The 20,825-nt window shown below is 40.2% G+C and overlaps 1 protein-coding gene across 4 annotated transcripts in view; it reads left to right on the top strand.

Annotated features, from left to right (window-relative positions):
- DIP2B (disco interacting protein 2 homolog B) overlaps positions 1 to 20,825 on the top strand; it is a 269,995-nt gene that overhangs the window by 146,686 nt on the left and 102,484 nt on the right. For 3 of the 4 annotated variants that reach the window (XM_064377072.1, XM_064377073.1, XM_064377074.1), the window contains exon 3: positions 8,875 to 9,003. In XM_064377072.1, the coding sequence (XP_064233142.1) occupies positions 8,875 to 9,003 (129 nt within the window). Of the gene's footprint in view, positions 1 to 8,874; positions 9,004 to 20,825 lie in introns of those variants that run through there. The other variant, XM_064377075.1, reaches the window with a different exon arrangement.

The raw sequence follows: 20,825 nt of genomic DNA on the forward strand, positions 1-20,825 counted from the left end.
TCTGTTCAGACACCTGCTACTTTACAAACCCGGAGTTCCCAACCCTCTTTCTTTAGTCTACCCTGGAAAAAAGGCAGGTGGCCCCTTTTCCATATGCCAAACACCAGCACTCTCATTCCTCTCTTGCCTTCCCTAGGTGGAGAGGTTAATCACCTGTACCCTTGTAAGGAAGTCTGTCCTCAATTACTCGCAATTGCTTTAGCCTCTCGATCAAGGTACATTTATCCATCCTTCTTGGATGGGGTGGGAGTGAGGGCCCTATAGTGATTCAAGGTAATTATCGGCTCACTCTCACTGTGGAAAAATCTGTGATGGGCATCCTGCTTCGTTAATAGTATCTATCACATGGTGCTGTTGTGAAGATATAATGAGATGATGATAGGCAAGTTTGAAGAGCCAAAGAAATATTATTATCATTGATATTCTGTTGTTTCCTGTAAATCCTTTCAAAGGCCGCCCACTCGGCTTAGGGCAAGTGACCTGACACCACTTTTCTAGTCCAGTCTCATTTTGTAACACTCTACCCTTTTGCTGTATCTTTAGCCCCACTGGTCTTAGACTTGCCAAGGCTTTGCTCCCTCACTGGGCTTCTAGAAACACCATGCTTTTGAATAAAGTGGCTTTTCCTTCTCTTTGCCTAGTTAGGTCTTGCATCACTGTCTCCTTTTAACAGACATTCACCTTCTCTGAAACTCTAATGAAAGTTAAATTTCCCAATATATGAACTGAGAGACCCTTGTTCTTTTCCTTCTCAGCACGTATCACAGTGTAAAAGATACACACATGGTGACCACTTGCTTAATGTTTCTTCTCTGAACTCTAGTACCAAGAACAGTAGGCATGTCTGCTCTGTTCATCCACCAGAAGTTGAATTATTAGGTTCCTTGCTTCTCAGAGCCCTTCCTGTTTCACATTGTTAGTCTTGGAGGTGAGAATATCTGTTAAATCGTAAGCAGAATTAAAAGATAACATGTGGAGGCTGGTGGCTTCCTTCCATCTTCCTGAGTGGAAATGTGTGTAGTTTTGTGCTACTAAATAGCATTTTTTTCAAGTTATCATCCTTACCATGTTCAAACAGTAGAAACATATTAAACTTTGAGGTCTTTTTCTGCCAAAGAGCAATAAATTATGTACATGCTGATCATTGAGAAGGAAGGCTTTGTGTTATTGAACCTAAAATGTGCACTTTTTATTGTTACTAAACCTTTTAACATCATCACTATTTAAACATAATGGTGACCCCTAGTGGATATTCTGCATAACAGCCTGAAAGATCAGAAACCCCCTAACTGAGGCTCTTGCTATGTAATGATAATCAGCAAGTTGTCTTTTTTCTTCAGATCTCTATTTTATTTTATGCTAGAATTTAGAAGTCGTAAAGAAGACTTAATTTGTGAGTCTAGCAGCTTCCATTCCAGCACTTATTTGTATTTAGTGTCTTTTAGAATTACTTTTATTTTATATATAATTCATTCTATAAGCAGAACAATGAATTGTAAAGAAATAGGGAGTACCTCAATCTAAATACCTTTGGGATTTTTGTGTCACACCTGACACTTATAATTATATATATTTTTTACATACACATAATTATATTGTGTACATAATATTTTGTGTTCTTTTATCACTTGGCCTTACTTTATTTGGACTGAAGTGTCTGCATAGTCTACATATTTTTCATTTTTCTTTCTTTCTTTTTTTAAGATGAAGTCTTGCTCTGTCGCATAGGCTGGAGTGGCATGATGCAAGGCTCACTGTAACCTTCGCCTCACGGGTTCAAGCGAGTTGCCTGCCCCAGCCTCCAGAGTAGCTGGGATTACAGGCACATGCCACCACACCCGGCTAATTTTTGTATTTTTAGTAGAGACAGAGTTTCACCATGTTGGCCAGGCTGGTCTCAAACTCCTGACCTCGGGTGATCTGCCCACCTTGGCCTCCCTATATTTTTCATTTTTCATGGCATATAGTATCTCATTATGTTAATACATGTTGTTAAGTTTCATTTTTGCTTTTAGCTTTTCCTTATCATGTCAGTGAAACTGTACCTCTTACTCAAAACACAGGAATCTGTATTTTAGCACCCCTGGTAATTTCTGAGCTCTAGTTGGAGTGACACTATGGCCAGGGAATGATTCACCTTGAGGCAGCATCTTGCTTGCCCAGCTGACATTACATATGCTGTTAAATAATGCCCTGCTGGCCTTCCATACCTTCATACTCCTTCCCACCTCTTCTTGATGAGGCCTTAGGTACAGTTTGAGTAGCCCTTACCTGAAATTCTTGGGACTGGGAAGTATTTCTGATTTTTTTTAATTTTTGGAATATTTGCATTATATGTCAGTTGAACGTCTGAAATCCGAAAATTGGAAATTAGAAATGTTTCAAGGAACATTTCCTGTGAGCATTAGACAGGAGCTCAAAAAGTTTTGGATTTGGGTTTGGGGTCCTCAACTATATTGTTTTCTGTCCCCATTCATGATAAATCATTGCCCTTGCAAGTAAGCCAAGGTGGGAATGAGTCTCCACAATGTTTTAAATCTAACCAGGACCTACTTTTCTCTCTCTTACTCCCAAATACGCATTGATTTGTCAGTTGCTTTTAGGGAAAGGAAAAGGAAGTCATTGATTTTTTTTTTGATAGACAGAGTCTTGCTCTGATGACCAGGTTGGAGTACAGTGGCATGATCTTGGCTCACTGCAACCTTCCCCTCCTGGGATCAAGCAATCCTCCTGTCTTAGTCTCCCAAGTAACTGGGACCACAGACATGCACCACCATGCTCAGCTAATTTTTTTTTTTTTTTTAAGAGACACAGTCTTGCTATGTTGCCCAGACTGGCCTCGAACTCCTGGGCTCAAGCAGTCCTCCTGCCTCAGCCTCCCAAAGTGTTGGGATTATAGGAGTGAGCCCCACTATGCCTGGCCTTGCTTCTAGTATGTTCAATGCATGCTTAAGTATATTTGTAAATCTTATATTTAAAAAAATAAACTATAGTGCATGGAAATAAAAATTTATGAAATGCATATAAATTAGAGACTGTTCAATTTAAAAAAGATTACAGGGTTTTGTTATTAAGATCTCCTGTTGTATGAGAGAGATCCAAGATGGCTGATCACTAGCAGCTCGGGCTCGTAGCTCCCAGTGAAAGCACAGAGAATGAGAGGACGCCACACTTTCAGACGAATTTTTGTTGCTCACGGACCAAGAAATTCCCAGCGGAGGAGCCCCACGGGTTGCCAGAGCGACTCTTGTGGCCGGCGCAGCGGTTTTGCTGGCGCCTCAACGTGGCAGTTCTTGGTGCAGAGTCTGGAGATTCCCGGGCAGAAAAGCACCATCAATCTTAACACCGCTGTTTTGGCTGGTGCAGTGGATTGCTCAGATTTCGGCGCTGAGAATCAACAAGTTGGACGTCCGCTTAGAGACCTAGTTAGAAAGTCGGTAATTACAAAGACGACAGAGGGATAAATATATAATGAAGGGAAGAAATCAGCGTAAAAAGGCAGAGAATACTCAAAATCAGAATGCCTCTCCCTCTACAGGGGATCGCAGTTCCTCATCAACAACGGAACAAGGCTTAATGGAGAACGAGTGTGTTCCATTAACAGAAGCAGGTTTCAAAAGGTGGGTGATAAGAAACTTCTGTGAATTAAAAGAACTTGTTCGAACCCAATGCAAAGAAACTAAGACCCTTGAAAAAAGGTTTGACGAAATGCTAACGAGAATGGACAATTTAGAGAGAGGAATATAAGTGAATTGATGGAGCTGAAAAACACAACACGAGAACTTCGCGAAGTATGCACAAGTTTAAACAGTTGAATTGATCAAGCAGAAGAAAGGATATCAGATGTCGAGGACCAGCTTAGTGAAATGAAACAAGAAGACAAGACTGGAGAAAAAAGGATAAAAAGGAATGAGCAAAGTCTCCAGGAAATATGGGACTATGTGAAAAGACCTAATTTACGTTTGATAGGCGTACCTGAATGTGACAAAGAGAATGAATCCAAGTTGGAAAATACTCTTCAGGATATCATTCAGGAAAACTTTCCCAACCTAGCAAGGCAGGGTAATATTCAACTCCAGGTAATACAGAGAACACCACAAAGATATTCTTCAAGAAGACCAACCCCAAGACACATAATTGCCAGATTTATTAGGGTTGAAATGAAGGAGAAAATACTAAGGGCAGCCAGAGAGAAAGGTCAAGTTACCCAGAAAGGGAAACCTATCAGACTTACAGCAGATCTCTCAGCAGAAACCCTGAAAAGAGTGGGGACCAATATTTAACATCCTTAAAGAAAAGAACTTTCAACCCAAAATTTCATATCCAGCCAAACTAAGCTTTACAAGCGAAGGAAAAATTAAATCTTTTGCGAACAAGCAAGTACTTAGAGACTTCGCCACCACCAGGCCTGCCTGCTTTACAAGAGCTTCTGAAAGAAGCACTATACATATAAAGAAATAACCAATATCAGCCTTTCCAAAAATATATCAAAAAGCAAAGAGCATCAACACAATGAAAAATTTACACCAACTAATGGGCAAAACAGCTAGCTAGCATCAAATGGCAGTATTAAACTCATATATATTCAAATTGGATAAAAAGCCAAAACCCATTGGTATGCTGCATCCAGACCCATTTCACATGCAACGATACACAAAGACTCAAAACAAAGAGAAGGAGGAAGATTTACCAACCAGAGAGTAAAAATAAACAAATAAATAAAAAGCAGGACATGCAATTCTCGCCTCTGATAAAATAGACTTTAAAGCAACAAATATCAAAAGAGGCAAAGAAGGACATTACATAATGGCAAAAGGATCAATGTAACAAGAAGAGCTAACGATTCTATAGATCAACGAGACAGAAAATTAACAAGGACATCCAGGACTTGAACTCAGACCCGGAACAAGTAAACTTAATAAACATTTATAGAACTCTCCACTTCAAATACACAAAACATACGTTACCACCTCACACCTATTCCAATAGTGACTACATAATTGGAAGTAAATCACTCCTCAGTAATCGCATAGCATTTCATAGGTTTAAATGAAATATTGGTTGGCTGCTTGTTTGTTATTTTCTTCCCTTATTCCTTCCTGTCTGCATCATTAAGTATAATTATTGATATAAAAGAAGTTTTCAATACCCATTTCTAAACTGCATTCTAGCCTGGGCAAGAAAGCAATACTGCCATTCTCTCTCTCTCTCTCTCTCTTTCTCTTCCTTTTTCTTCCTCTTCATTCTTTTTCTTTCTTTCTTTCTTCCTTCCTTTAAAAAAAAAAAAAATCTCCTGTTATATTTTAAGCGATTCAATTCCTAAGAATATATCTTGTAATTTTATATATATATATATATATATATATATATATAATATATTTACAACTTTTTAACTTAACCTCTCATGAACTTGAAGCAAGTTTGTTGCACATTTGAACCAAGGTTGTTCTATCAGAAATCCATGTTTTTGTTGCATTGTGCTTTGGGCCCCTGAGGAATACTCACTGAATAAACCTGTCAGTCCATTATTGAAACTGCAAATCAACTTTTTGGCTTCATTTCTAGCGAACTGTAACAAAATAGTTGTCATGATTTTAGACCCAAAAGAGACCTAGTCTGTTTGGATGACCGAAGTCCTGAGGGAACTGAGATAACCATTGCAGAGAATCATGTTAATGTTGCTTGGTGAAGAGTGGGTTGTGAGGCTTTTTTTTTGTACCAGTGCAGTAAGTCTCTTGGCTAAGTATCATCTGACTTTGAATTCTCATCAAATGTCTTTGTGTTATATTTCCTTGTGGTTTGATCTGTGATAACCTCTAGATAATCCTGAATGGAAATGTTCATTTTCTCTAGTTCTTTCCTGGATAGATCAGTCAACTCCCAGATCCCCCATCACCTCTGTATCATTTCATTGTAATAATTTTTCTTTAGCCCATATTTCTTCTTTCTCTTATTCTAATTAATTACATAGAAAAAATATAAAAGCATAACTGAAAGAGGAATGATAAAAAGGAATACATAAACCTTTATGTCATCCTTTGTGAAGTGAGAATCTATATAATTATTTTCACTCTTCGTATTATTAGCTATCTAATTTGGAAGCACCATGTTTCTTAGCAGGATGGTTTGGTCTGTCCTTGCAAACCTGCTTATTTAATTAATAAAATCAGTTATAGGTAATTCAGTAGCATATTCTTTATGACCAAAGTAATAATAAAAAGCAAGTGTTTCAAAACTTAGTGCTGTTTAAATCAAACCATTTTTGTGCACGTATTTACAAGCAAAGTAGCTTGTGTGTGCTATCTGATTTCCTTCCAGTATATCATCTGATCTTCCAAATAAAAATAGCCCCTTTCTGTTTTTTGTTTTCTATTTAAAGTTAATTGGAATATATTTTAAGTAATGTCTCTAACAAGTGGCCAAAAACTTTATTTGGAGGGGCCTTTTGCCAAATCCTTTGCATGATGGTAGGTGTTTGGTTTTGTATTTTGAGTTTTACTGTTATCTATTGTAACTCCTGAAGCATTTCATGCTCCCACACTAAATTATTAATTTTGATTACTTTCCTTTTAAAAGTCTTGGGAGGCCAGGCGCGGTGACTCATGCCTGTGATCCCAGCACTTGGGGAGGCTGAGGTAGGCAGATTATGAGATCAGGAGTTTGAGACTGACCTGGCCAATGTAGTAAACTGCCGTCTCTACTAAAAATACAGCAACAAAAATTAGCCAGGTGTGGTGGTGGGCGCCTGTAATCCTAGCCACTCTGGAGACTGAGGCAGGAGAATTGCTTGAACCTGGGAGGCAGAGGTTGCAGTGAGCTGAGATCATGCTACTGCACACCAGCCCGGGCAACGGTGCGAGACTCTGTCTCCAAAAAAAAAAAAAAAGCCTTGGGAGAATTTTCATGACCTTTTCTGGTTGAGAACCAGTGGAATTAGACCTGGGTTTGAAATTCTGTCTCTGCATTCCTTGTCTCTGTGATTTTTGAGCCATGTCTCTGTTCTCCTTTATGTCAAAAGGGATAATGAAAGTGCTGACTTCATAGGGTTGTTGTAAGGAATAAATACGATAAAATGTGAAAACTTCTCTACGTATAGTGTGTGGCACAAAGCAAACACTTAAATGTTAGCTTTCATTACAATAGATTAGGAATTAGACTTTTTCTATAAACGATCAGATAATAAATACTTAAAATATTTTTTTTCAAATTTTTATGTAGATAGAGATGGAGTCTTGCTATGTTGCCTAGGCTGGTCTCAAACTCCGGGGCTCAAAGGATCCTTGCCTTCTTAAATACTGTGTTTGTGTGTGTGTGTGTGTCTGTGTGTGTGTGTACACACACCTAGCCATTTAAAGAAACGTGGTTTTGTAGGCCATCAATTTGGGCAGGGATAATTTCAGTGATTATTTTGCTCTATATTGTTGCCAACTGGGTTCATTCAGTGTTTTTTTTCCCCCTTACCTAGTAGATGGGTTGCTCTGGATGGTCTAAGATGGCTTGTTCACATGTTTGCTGCCTTGACAGGGCAGGTGGAGGGTGGGCTCAGCCAGGACTATTGATTGGAGCCTCAACACATGGCCTCTCCAGCATGCTACCTGCTTTTTTTTTTTTTTTTTTTTTAATGATAAAACATTGCCATTATGAATCTCAGTTTCTGTAACACTTTGATGCCATCAGTCTTTACTGGGGTGTGTGGCACTGTTGCTTGTACTCCCCAGACCACTGCTTTGAGTATTTTAATTTTTTGGCTTTATAGGCTGATTCTTGGCTGGGATCTGGGGCAGTACATTTGCTGTGTAGGTGACATCTTAATATATTGGGCACTTAATTTGCTATGTGTAAGCTGCCTTACTGGGCATACCCAGGAGCTATTTCAGAAACTTAAAATGCACCTTAAAAAAGGAAATCCTTAAATATGTGTCAACATGGATGAACTTGGAGGACATTATGCTGAGGGAAATAAAGCAGTCACAGAAGGACAAATACTATATGATTCCACTTATATGTGATATCTAAGAGAATCAAGCTCATAAGTAGAGAGTAGAATGGTGGTTGCTAGGGGATATAGGGAGCGGGAAATGAGACATTGTTGTTGTATGAAGTTTCAGTTATCCAAGACTAGTAAGTTCTGCTTTATAACATCATGCCTATAGATGATATTAATACTATTGTACTTTACACACAAAATTTTGTTAAAAAGGTATATCTCATGTTAAATTTTCTTATTGTAATTTTTTTTAAAGAAACAACTTTGGAGTTAGTCATTTGAGATAAAAAGGCAATAAAACATCAGAACTTAGTGTTTTTCTGTTTATTTACCCCATCCCCATATTCTTGATAAAACAGTAAATTTTGGGAGGGCAGAGTCTGGGGACAGGCCAGGTACTAGAAAGGGCAGTGTCAGTGATGGCGCCAGTTGCAAGAGGGGCTAATAGACTTGACTTGAAGTTGTTCTTGCATAATCACTCTGTTTTTGCTTGAATTCTGTTTATCTGGAGTGATTTATGGTATGGTAGCTAAGGCTCCCCAAACTATTCTTTGTCTCATTGTTTAGGATTTAGAGGGTCATATGCAGTCAACTCCCCATCACTACTGCCTCTCCTTGGAGTCTCTGGAATGGCCTTTTAGTTTACATTTGTCTTCTTCTTATTTCTCTCCTATCGGCCGATTGACAGTTAACACTCTAAGATGATATTTTTTAGTTTGGATGTGTTTACATCATATTTATGTATATATATTAAAATTTTCAAACCCTTTACTGTAGGTGGGGTAATAGTACCTAGCTCAGAGTGTTCTGAGAATTGCTTAAAGTGCTTCAGAAAATGTTAACTATTACTGTTATTGGATAACCATCTTCTAAACTTCCTTTTTTAGAAACTGATTCAGCAGTACAGAAAGAACTTAGAAACCAGACACCTGCTCCATCTGCAGCTCAAACTTCTGCTCCCTCTAAGTACCACCGAACTCGATCCGGGGGAGCCAGGGATGAACGATATCGATCAGGTGAGGAGAAGCCACAGAATGGCCAGCTGAATAGTTTTCCTAACTGTAGTATGAACTGTGTATCCTGAGAGCTTCTAATACTTGTTTTTTTTGTTTTGTTTTTTTTCCCTTGAGGCATCAACAGGTCTATATTAACTCATTCACCAATGATTTATTTTGTACCCTACTATGTGTCAGACATAGTAGGTACTCAGTAATTTCCTGGAAATGCTGTAGCACATAAGACTGTTTCTGGCTGGGAGCAGTGGCTCACGCCTGTAATCCCAGCACTTTGGGAGGCCAAGGTGGGCAGATCACTTGAGGTCAAGAGTTTGAGACCAGCCTGGCCAACATGGTGAAACCCCGTCTCTACTTAAAATACAAAAATTAGCCAGGCATGGTGGTGGGTACCTGTTATCCCAGCTACTCAGGAGGCTGAGGCAGGAGAAGCACTTGAACCCAGGAGGTGGAGGTTGTAGTGAGCCGAGGTCCCATCACTGCCCTTCAGTCTGGGCGACAGAGCGAGACTCTGTCTCAAATTAAAAAAAGGAAAAAAAAAAAGACAGTTTCTGCCCTCAAGGAACTTAATAGTTTAAAAAGAGAGCCAGACAAGGATGCAAGCACAAAGGCCATATGAATAAATAATAAGAAAATGGAAGGTTGAGTCTCATGGATGGTACTGGGAGAGCTCAGTGGATTCTATTGGAAGAGGCAGGTCCTTCTGTGTTTGCCAGAGCTGTTGTGTAACTAGTCTCTTTTAACTGATGGAGCTGAAAGAAAACTCACAATGAAATTTCAAATTAATTATTTCTTCTAACCCAGAAAGTACCCATGGGAAAGGAAAGGGCAAGGTGTGCCTGCCTGGCAGCGGGAGCATGTACCAGGTGGCCAGTACCAGATGTGCGGCTTTGATAAGCAGGGGAGTGGCTTGTAGATCCCCAGAGCACGTGTGGTGCAGCAGGCCCTTCCAATGCCCACTTCCCGTCCATTGCACTGAGAGTAGTCCCTGCAGCACAGTTCTTGTTTTAAGAAGTGGCAGAATTAAGCCAGAAGAATAATGGGGATATTATTTATTTTCTTCAGATTTTTGTCTTCTTTGTACTGACCAAGGTTGCCTTAACGTTTTCTTGAATTGAAAAGCACAGTCGATACCACATTCTCTCAAAAACTGCTTTAGAGAAAATGAGGAGGCCGGGCGCGATGGCTCACACCTTTAATCCTAGCACTTTGGGAGGCCGAGGTGGGTGGATCACCTGAGGTCAGGAGTTCAAGACCAGCCTGGCCATCATGGTGAAACCCTATCTTAAAAAAAAAAAAAAGAGAGAGAGAGAGAAAATGAGGAGAGGACACAGTTCCAGAGCTATATCAGCCATTTTGTCAGCTGATTTTACTAGACAGATACTTTCACACACAGAAGGAGAAAAGGATGAGAAGTCTTCAGTTAAGGAAAAAAAATCAGAGATTGCAATTTTATACCAAAACTGTCTTGAGTGATCAGGAGAGGCCTTCTCAGAGAACAAGACATCTTAAGCTGAGTCATGGTAGATAGACAAGAGTTAGCCAGGGAAATAGTGTTCAGAACTTAGAATGCAAGGGCCAGAAAAAGGTGGGAGATGAGGCTAGAAGGATTACCAGAGACCAGATCTTGGGGGATCTTGAATGTCACTGAAGGATTTTCAGCAGAGCAGTAACATCATCAGATTTGTATTTGTTCTAATAGCTCACTCCAGCTGTAGACTGGAGTGCCTGGCACAGAGCCTACCATATATAAGAGCTAAACAGATATTTTGCAGAAAGAAGGGAATTGAAGTATTTACTAGTAGGCTGGGTGCTGTGGCTCACATCTGTAATCCCAGCACTTTGGGAGGCTGAAATGGGTGGATCACTTGAGACTAGGAGTTCGAGACCAGCCTGGTCAACATGGTGAAATCTCATCTTTACTAAAAATGGAAAAAAAAATTATCCGGGCATGGTGAGGCACACCTGTAATCCTAGCTACTCGGAGGCTGAGGTGGGAGGTTTGCTTGAACTTGGGAGGCAGAGGTTGCAGTGAGCCAAGATTGCACCATTGCACACTCCAGCCTGGGTGACAGAACGAGACTCCGTCTAAAAAAAAAGTAGTAGTTACTAGTTAAGGAATGGATTAGAGAGAGGGAGGGCTGGAAGTAGCACAGCATTCAGGTGCTTCCCTTTGTTGCCAATCACCTAAGCCTGATTTTCCAGCCACCTAATGTTGCCTTTTGAGGCTGGAGCCCAAGTTCAGCAGCAGCATGTTCCAACCTGTCCAGAAGGGTTTTTAGCCTTCACAGCTTTCATCCCTGGCCTTCTGGGAGTTTTTGTGTTGTTTTACCTTTGTTTTTCCAGCATGTAATAAAGGATTATTAAGGAACCAAAAGGGTGATTTCAACATTCTATATCCAAGCCAATCACATGTAAAAAAGTTTTCTGTGAGCTTATTTAGTACTATAAAATTTTGTGCTTCACCTTAATGAAGCCAACTAATGCCTGAGATGGAAAGTGATGTTACTGTAAGTCATTCTAACTCCCTTGATGTTAAAACCCAGCTGTGCTCTGTAGTCCCCACTCTTTTGCACCATTGCTTTCAGATTACCCCAAGTATTATAAAGTGTATGCTGTGGATCAGATACTAGTCAGCTTACTGTGGAGACAGTTGGCTAGGTGCAGGTGTACTGGAGAGTCTTTAACAATTTTATGTATCTCACTGTTTTTCTCTCTCTGTGTGTGTGTCTGTGTGTGTGTGTGTGTGTGTGTGTGTGTGTGTGTGTGTGTGTCTTTTAAAGGATAGTAACAAGAAGTGGGCCAGAACGAGGTGAAGTAGGGGGGAAAAAGTGATTTAAAAACCCTGAAGATATTGAAAGCTATGAGAATCCTGCAGTACTATCAGGAGGGGAACATGAAAGGGAATGCAAGTATAGACTTTGGGTGAAAATCAAATTTTTCAATATATTAGGAATTGCTCAACTAAATAGTGAAAGAAAGCTCAGCATGTGAAAGAAATAGAGTCTCTGAGAATTCTGGCTTCGAAGAAGAAGAAGAAGAAACCAGCAGGGTGTGGTGGCTCATGCCTGTAATCCCAGCACTAAGGGAGGCCAAGGCAGGAGGATCACTTGTGACAAAACCAGCAGCAGCTGCAGAAGTGGGGCAGATAAGTAGCAGAGTTTGATGGTAGCTGAACTTGTTTCTGTTTGCTACTCCAGTCATAATTTACATGTCATGTGCAAAAATAGCTGAAGAATGTAGGGTATGTTTAATAAAAGTTGCAGGAATTCAGAATAAAGTGATGGCTACATAAGAAGGATTTTATATTAATGCTGATGAGTGTAATTATAAAATCCTTTCTTATTTGTTGGAGGCTTATTAACACCTATAACATTTCAACCAATCATAATTAAATCTAAGTAGACTTAGTGTTCACATTTCAGACGCAGTATAAATAACTTACCTTTATTCAGAGTTTAGATTATCTGACCTGATTCTGTTCTTTGTGCTTTAGCCAAGAGGGAGCTTACATTTCAAGTATACTACCTTATTAGTATATTTCTTTTTCCTGCACATCCAGGCATGATGTGCCTCCCTGCACACACATAGTATGGTCTCAAATGTAGAAAACACAAATTAATGCCTGAGATGGAAAGTGATCATACTGTAAGTCATTCTAACTCCCTTGATGTTAATCTCTTGAGAAGGTAGGTACCTCAAACAAACAACAAAAATAACACAGGACGTTAAGGGAGTATTCATATCACCTTATTCAGCTCAAACATGAGTACTGGTAAATGATACCCAGCTTCCACATGCTTCTGGGAGAGATGTCCAAAGTCAACTGTGTCTGGGGACTGACCTCTGGAAGTGACTTCTTTATCAAAGATCAAGATGAATTGTGTGCTGGTGAATGAGTCAAATTCAGTAAAGAGAGCTGCCTGTTCTTACCAGCAAGAGTCTTTGCTAATAGAGAGCTGAACATCTCCTTTTGACACTGGTGTATGGGTCAAGGTTTATCATGTTAGAAAATAGTTGGGTGGCTTGTTTTGTGATCTGATGCTATGAATCGTTGTGACAGGGAAAAATAGGCTCTTTAATTACTAATTATCCAAATGTTACAGGCCTTCTAAAGCTTACTTAATGTGAGTAGTTCCCTAGCTTTGTCCAGTTTGCCATTACATGTTTCATATCACATATAAAAAACACTTTTGAAAATGTACTGTTTTAATAAGTGTGAAAATTTGATTTGCTGTTTGTTGCTGACAAAGTACTTTCTCAGGAGAAATGATTAATCTTTTTTTTTTTTTTAATGAGATGGAGTCTTGCTCTTGTTGACCAGGCTGGAGTGTAATGGCGTGATCTTAGTTCACTGCAACCTCTCTTCCCAGGTTCAAGTGCTTCTCCTGCCCCAGCCTCCTGAGTAGCTGGGATTACAGGCACCCACCACCACACCTGGCTAATTTTTTGTTTTTTTTTTAGTTGAAACAGGCTTTCACCATGTTGGCCAGGCTGGTCTTGAACTCCTGACCTCAGGTGATCCACCTGAGTCAGCCTCCCAAAGTGCTGGGATTACAGGTGTGAGCCACTGCGCCCAGCCTAATCATTTATTTTCTAATACAGCTAAGAATCACTTTTCCTTCTAATATAAGGACATTTTTCTCATTTTAACATACCTAAAATCAGAATGTTTTATATAAGATGGCATCATAGATTCAGTTAAATATGCAATCGTGACTCAACTAAGTAAATCCCAAGGATACTACAATTGTGTAACCAGTATAAATGCAGTATAAAATTATTTTATTTCAGAGCCAAAAATAAGTTGGTAATGTCTTAAAAATAATAGCCTAACAGTTTGGCAATATCTTTTTTTTTTTTTTTTTTTTTTTTGAGATGGAGTTTCGCTCTTGTTACCCAGGCTGGAGTGCAATGGTGCGATCTCGGCTCACTGCAACCTCCGCCTCCTGGGTTCAGGCAATTCTCCTGCCTCAGCCTCCAGAGTAGCTGGGATTACAGGCACGCACCACCATGCCTAGCTAGTTTTTTGTATTTTTAGTAGAGACAGGGTTTCACCATGTTGACCAGGATGGTCTCGATCTCTTGACCTCGTGATCCACCCGCCTCGGCCTCCCAAAGTGCTGGGATTACAGGCGTGAGCCACCGCTCCCGGCCCGGCAATATCTTTAAAATTTTAAATAGTCATGTTCTTTATGTAGAAATTATACTTTAAGGAATTTATTTTATATAAGCAATCATGTGCACAAAGATGTATACATACATATACAAAGATGTTTGTAGTATTGTATATAGTACAATGGTTAAATAAGTCATGGAATGTTCACACAATAGAATTTTATGAAAGTTAAGAGAAAAATGGGGTAGGTGTATTTGTGCAAATATGGAAGGATGTACAAAATATTTTTTTTTTTTTTTGAGACAGGGTCTCACTCTGTTGCTCAGGCTGGAATGCAGTGACACAATCATAGCTCACCGCAGCTTCCAACTCCTGAGTTCAATCCTCCTGCCTCAGCCTCTCGAGTAGTTGGAACTACAGGCACACGCTACTGTGCCAGGTTAACTTATTTTATTTTTTGTAGAGATGGGATCTCACTTTGTTGCCCATGCTGGTCTCAAACTCCTGGTTTTAAGCAATCCTCCCACCTTGGCCTCCCCAAGTGCTAGGATTACAGGTCTAATATTTATAACATTATTATAATAATATAAACATATGTTAGTGTGTTTACAGACATGGAGACCTGAAAAAATATATACCAAACTATTGAGGCAGGATTATTTTTGGGAAGTGGTGGGTCAAGGGAAAATTTTCACTTTAGCATTATGTATATTCACATCTTTTTGCAATGTGTATTTTTCTTTCAGTTTTTTATTATGGTAAACACATAAATTTATGTGTATTATAAATTTTAAAGATAGGTTTTAAGATTTTAAGGCCTTAATTACTATTATTATTATTATTGACAGAGTTTCATTCTGTTGCCCAGGCTGGAATGCAGTGGCACTATCTTGGCTCATTGCAACCTCCACCTCCTGGGTTAAATTGATTATTGTGCCTCAGTTTCCTGAGTAGCAGGATTACAGGCACATGCCACTACACCCAGCTAATTTTTGTATTTTTAATAAAGATGGGGTTTCCCTACGTTGGCTAGGCTAGTCTCAAACTCCTGGCCTCAAGCGATCCACCCACCTTGGCCTCTCAGTGTGCTGGGATTACAGGTGTGAGCCAGTGCGCCTGGCTCAGTTATTGTTCTTAATGACTTTTACTCTAAGTATGGATTCTTGTGATTCAATGCTGGAGCTAAATGCAGTATAACTCCCTTTGCCACCCTAATTGTGAACTTTTCCATCCCTGTCCATATCTAATCTCTGATCTGGTGATGGCTGGCAGTGGCACACCAAAATCATTTTATTTGTGATACACTCCTCATACCATAGAAGGTAAGTTGAATTCTGTTCAGTAAACATTTATTGTAGACCTCCTATGATTTGAGCTAAATGTTAGATTGTTAGAGAAACATAGATGAAAACGTGGGAGTTTTTCTTGTTTGTGTGTATGTGGTTTTTTTTTTTTTTGAAACAGGGTCCCACTCTGTTGTCCAGACTGAACTGGAGTGGCACAATCTTGGCTCACTCCAACCTCCACCTCCTGGGCTCAAACTATCCTTTTTCTCCTTAGCCTGAGTAGCTGGGACTATAGACACACCCTGCCATGCCTGGATAGTTTTTGTATTTTTTATGGAGACAGGGTTTCACCATGTTGCCCACGCTGGAGTTGTTTTTTTCTCCAATACAAGGTACAGAGGTGACACAGAAGAGGGAGACGGGAAGGCATGCAGTGTCAAGAATGGGCTTCAGAGTGGAGGTGGTGATGTCTAAGCCATTTTGAAGGATGGATAGCTGTTTGCTATGTGAATATTCCAGGCAGAAGAAACATAATTTATCAAGGCATGGCAATGTGAAATAGAAAATTAAAATATCCCCTCTTCTTCCTTTCTACTCTGCCCACAGAGTAGTGCCCTAATTAATGCTGTGATACCCTGTTGTTTCAGAAGGTAGTTGTAGCTGCCTCTGCAAGAGGTCATTACCTTAGAAATTCGGGGAAAATGGCATGACTGCTTGTTGGCTTGCAAGGAATTCCTTGGACTATACCTCTCTGCTTTATGACTCAGCCCACCCACACATCTGCCTTTCACTCTATCCTTATCTGTCTATAAAAAAATCCTAACAGGTGGCTGGGTGCGTTGGCTCACACCTTAATCCCAGCACTTTGAGAGGACAAGGTGGGCAGATCATGAGGTTAAGAGTTCAAGATTAGTGTGGCCAATGTGGTGAAACCCTGTCTCTACTCAAAATACAAAAAAATTAGCCAGGCGCACCTGTAATCTCAGCTACTCAGGAGGCTGAGGCAGGAGAATCGCTTGAACCTGGGAGGCAGAGGTTGTAGTGAGCTGAGATCACACCATTGCACTCCAGCGTGGGTGATAGAGCGAGACTTCATCTCAAAAAAAAAAAAAAAGAAAAGAAAAGAAAGGAAAAATCCTAACAGGTAAGGAAGAGCACTCAGTTTAAAGCCTGACTGTGCCACTCATTGACCATATGCTAACTACTTGGTAAAAACAAGCCAAGAGGGCTGGCCACGGTGGCTCACGCCTGTAATCCCAGCACTTTGGGAGGTCGAGGCGGATGGAGCACCTGAGGTCAGGAGTTCGAGACCAGCCTGACCAATACGGTGAAACCCCATCTCTACTAAAAATGCAAAAATCAGCCAGGCATGGTGGTGTGTGCCTGTAGTCCCAGTTACTTGAGAGACTGAGGCAGGAGAATTGCTTGAACCTGGGAGGCGGAGGTTGCAGTGAGTGGAGATCGAGCCACTGTACTCTAGCCTGGACGACAGAGCAACACTCTGTCTCAAAAAAAAAAAAAAAGGAAAAGAAAGAAAGAAAGAAAAAAGAATAGGAGCAGATAAGTGAAATTTTCACTTATCTTTTTGGGAAAGATGGGAAAAGAAATGTTCCAGTGTTATCCATGGTGTGGGGGGAACTGGACACTCTTTTATCTTGGTGGTAAAAGTATTAATTATTAACATTACTAATGAGATTGGACATTTAGAGATGTGTTTACTGGCCATTTGTGCTTCTTCTCTGAACTACCTTTTCCTTGCCTAAGCCTATTTTTTTAAATTGGGTTTGTTTTGTTTTGTTTTTTTTCTTCTTACTTGCAAGGGCTTTTTTTATCCTAAAGATACTAACATTTAAATTGTACCATAGGTATTTACCAATGCAGATAGACAAGAAAAATCAATGTAAGAATTAGAAAAGAAGTAAAACTGGGCCGGGCGCGGTGGCTCACGCCTGTAATCCCAGCACTTTGGGAGGCTGAGGCGGGTGGATCATGAGATCAAGAGATTGAGACCATCCTGGTCAACATGGTGAAACCCCGTCTCTACTAAAAATACAAAAAATTAGCTGGGCATGGTGGCGCGTGCCTGTAATCCCAACTACTCAGGAGGCTGAGGCAGGAGAATTGCCTGAACCCAGGAGGCGGAGGTTGCGGTGAGCCGAGATCGCGCCATTGCACTCCAGCCTGGGTAACAAGAGTGAAACTCCGTCTCCAAAAAAAAAAAAAGAAGTAAAACTGTATTTTCAGCTTATGTGATCATTTATTTAGAAAACACAAGAGAATCAACGACAGAATTAACTTAAGCCAATTCAGTCAGCAGAATATAAAATTAGTACAGAAATCAGCAGCCTTCACATATGCAAATAAACAGTTAAAGATACAAATCACAAGGTCAGGAGATAGAGACCATCCTGGCTAACACGGTGACACCTCATCTCTACTAAAAATGGAAAAAATTGGCGGGGCGTGGTGGCACACTTCTGTAGTCCCAGCTACTTGGAAGGCTGAGGCAGAAGAATCACTTGAACCTAGAAGGCAGAGGTTGCAGCAAGCTGAGATTGTGCCACTGCACTCCAGCCTGTGCAACAAGAGTGAAACAAGTGAAACTCCATCCAAAAAAAAAAGATACAGTAGTAGAGCAAACATCGTTTACAAAAGCAATAAAGATAAAATATATTTAGGAATAAACCTAATAAATGTCTAAAACCTTTATTTAAAAAACTTTAAGACCCTGAAAGACAAAACAGTAGACCTGATAAATGGAAAGACATCCCTTGTTCCTAGGACAGTTTAACATCATGAAGATGCCAGGTCTGTCTAAATTACTTTATATATCTAATCTAATCCCAATCAAAATAGTATCAAATTTATTTATAGAGCTAGACAACTCAGTTTTGAAGTTCATTTGGGAAAATAAACAGATAAGAATAACTAAGAGAACACTGAGAAAAGCTATAAGGAGTGACTGCACCTACTAGATACTAGAACATCCCGTAGAGACTATAATTAAAACAATTTGGTCTAGCACACAAATTAGCAGGCCGACCATTGGAATAACAAGTTGAGAGGTAGGCATATATCTGGGAATTTAATATACAATAAAGATGACATTACAAATCACCAGGACAAAAAATGTACGTTTAAATAAATGACACTAGGACAGCTAGAAAAAGATTAATTAGATTCATACCTCACACCATGTATAAGCATAAACTTCAGGTGAGTGCAGTGGCTCACACCTGTAATCCCAGGGATTTGGGAGGCTAAAGTGGGTGAATCACTTGAGGTCAGGAGTTCGAGGCCAGGCTGCTCAATATGGTGAAACCCTGTCTCAACTAAAAATACAAAAAAATTAGCTGGGTGTGATGGTGAGTGCTTGCAGTCCCAGCTACTCAGGAGGCTGAAGCATGAGAATCACTTGAACCCAGGAGGTAGAGGCTGCCGCGAGCCAAGATTATGCCGCTGCACTCCGGCCTGGGTGACAAAGCAAGACTTCGTTTCAAAAAACAAAAGCGTAAACTTAAAAATTCAGAGATCTATATGTAAAAAAGAAACCATATTAAGTGCCAAACAAGGCCAGGTACCATGGCTCATGCCTGTAATCCCAGCACTTTGGGAGGCTGAGGCGGATGGATCACCTGAGATTAGAATAGCCTGGCCAACATGATGAAACCCTGTCTCTACTTAAAATACAAAAATTAGCTGGGGGTGATGGCAGCGAGCCCTGTAATCCCAGCTATTCAGGAGCCTGAAGCAGGAGGATCGCTTGAACCCAGGAGGCAGAGGTTGCAGTGAGCCAAAATTGCACCACTGCAATCCAGCCTGGGTAACAAGAGCAAAACTGTCTCCAAAAAAAACAAAAGTGCCAAACAGAAACATCACCGAATTTTCCTATAATCCAGCCTTACAGAAAGCCTTATGGGAAGGCTCAGAATGCAGATGTAATTTTAAAAACTACATGAAAATATTTTGGTTGTGGTTAAAAAACACATACATTTATCCTTTTGACAGTTTTTAAGTATACATTACAGTGTTGGCAACTGTATGCACGCTGTTGTACAGCAGATCTCTAGAACTTGTTCATCTGTGTGACTGAAACTCCATACCTGTTGAACAACAGCTCATTTCCCCTCCTCTCAGCCTCCCCCAACCACCATTCTACTTCCTGCTTCTGTGAATTTGTGTACATCATATAACTGGAATCATGCAGTATTTGTTTTTTTGTAATTGGCTTATTTTACTCTGCACAGTGTCGTCAGGGTTCATCCATGTTGTAGCATATGATGGGATTTCCTTCTTTTTTTAAGGTTGTATAATATTTCTTTGTATGGCCGGGCGCGTTGGCTCACGCCTGTAATCCCAGCACTTTGGGAGGCCGAGGCGGGTGGATCACGAGGTCAAGAGATCGAGACCATCCTGGTCAACATGGTGAAACCCTGTCTCTACTAAAAATACAAAAAAAATTAGCTGGGCATGGTGGTGCCTGCCTGTAATCCCAGCTATTCAGGAGGCTGAGGCAGGAGAATTGCCTGAACCCAGGAGGCGGAGGTTGTGGTGAGCTGAGATCGCACCATTGCACTCCAGCCTGGGTAACAAGAGCGAAACTCCGTCTCAAAAAAAAAAAAAAAAAAAAAAAAAAAAATTTCTTTGTATGTATATCCGTGTTTTGTTTATTCCACCACAATGGAGATTTGGTTGCTTCCACATCTTAGTTGTTATGAACAGTGCTGCAGTGAACATGGGTGTACAAATATCTCTTTGAGATCCTGTTTTCAGTTCATTTGGACATATATCCAGAAGTGGAATTGCTAGGCCATATGGTAAATCTATTCTTATTTTTATTTATTTTTTATTTTATTTTATTTATTATTATTATTTTTTTTTAAGACAGAGTCTTGCTCTGTTGCTAGGCGCCAGGCTGGAGTGCAGTGGCGGGATCTCGGCTCACTGCAACCTCCGCCTCCCGGGTTCAAGCAATTCTCCTGCCTTAGCCTCCCGAGTAGCTAGGATTACAGGCGCACGCCACCACGCCCAGCTAATTTTTGTATTTTTAGTAAAGACAGGGTTTCACCATGTTGGCCAGGATGTTCTTGATCTCTTGACCTCATGATCCACCTGCCTCAGCCTCCCAAAGTGCTGGGATTACAGTAAATCTATTTTTAATCTTTCATGAAGCTCCATACTGTTTTTCATAGAAGCTATATCATTTTACAGTCTCACTAATGGTGCACAAGCATTCCAGTTTCTCTGAATCCTCTTCAACACGTGTTTTCTGGTTTTTTGATACAGAAGAAAATTCTAATAGGTATAAGGTAGGACCGTTCTAGTGGCTGTGAAGTAATACCTCATTGTGGTTTTGATTTTCATTTCCTTGAAGAAAGTGAAGTTAAGCATCTTTTCATATGATTGTTGATTATTTATCT

This window comes from Aotus nancymaae, unplaced genomic scaffold (assembly GCF_030222135.1).
Source record: "Aotus nancymaae isolate 86718 unplaced genomic scaffold, 86718_ANA_hifiasm-v0.15.2.pri h1tg000016l, whole genome shotgun sequence".
NCBI lineage: Eukaryota > Metazoa > Chordata > Mammalia > Primates > Aotidae > Aotus > Aotus nancymaae.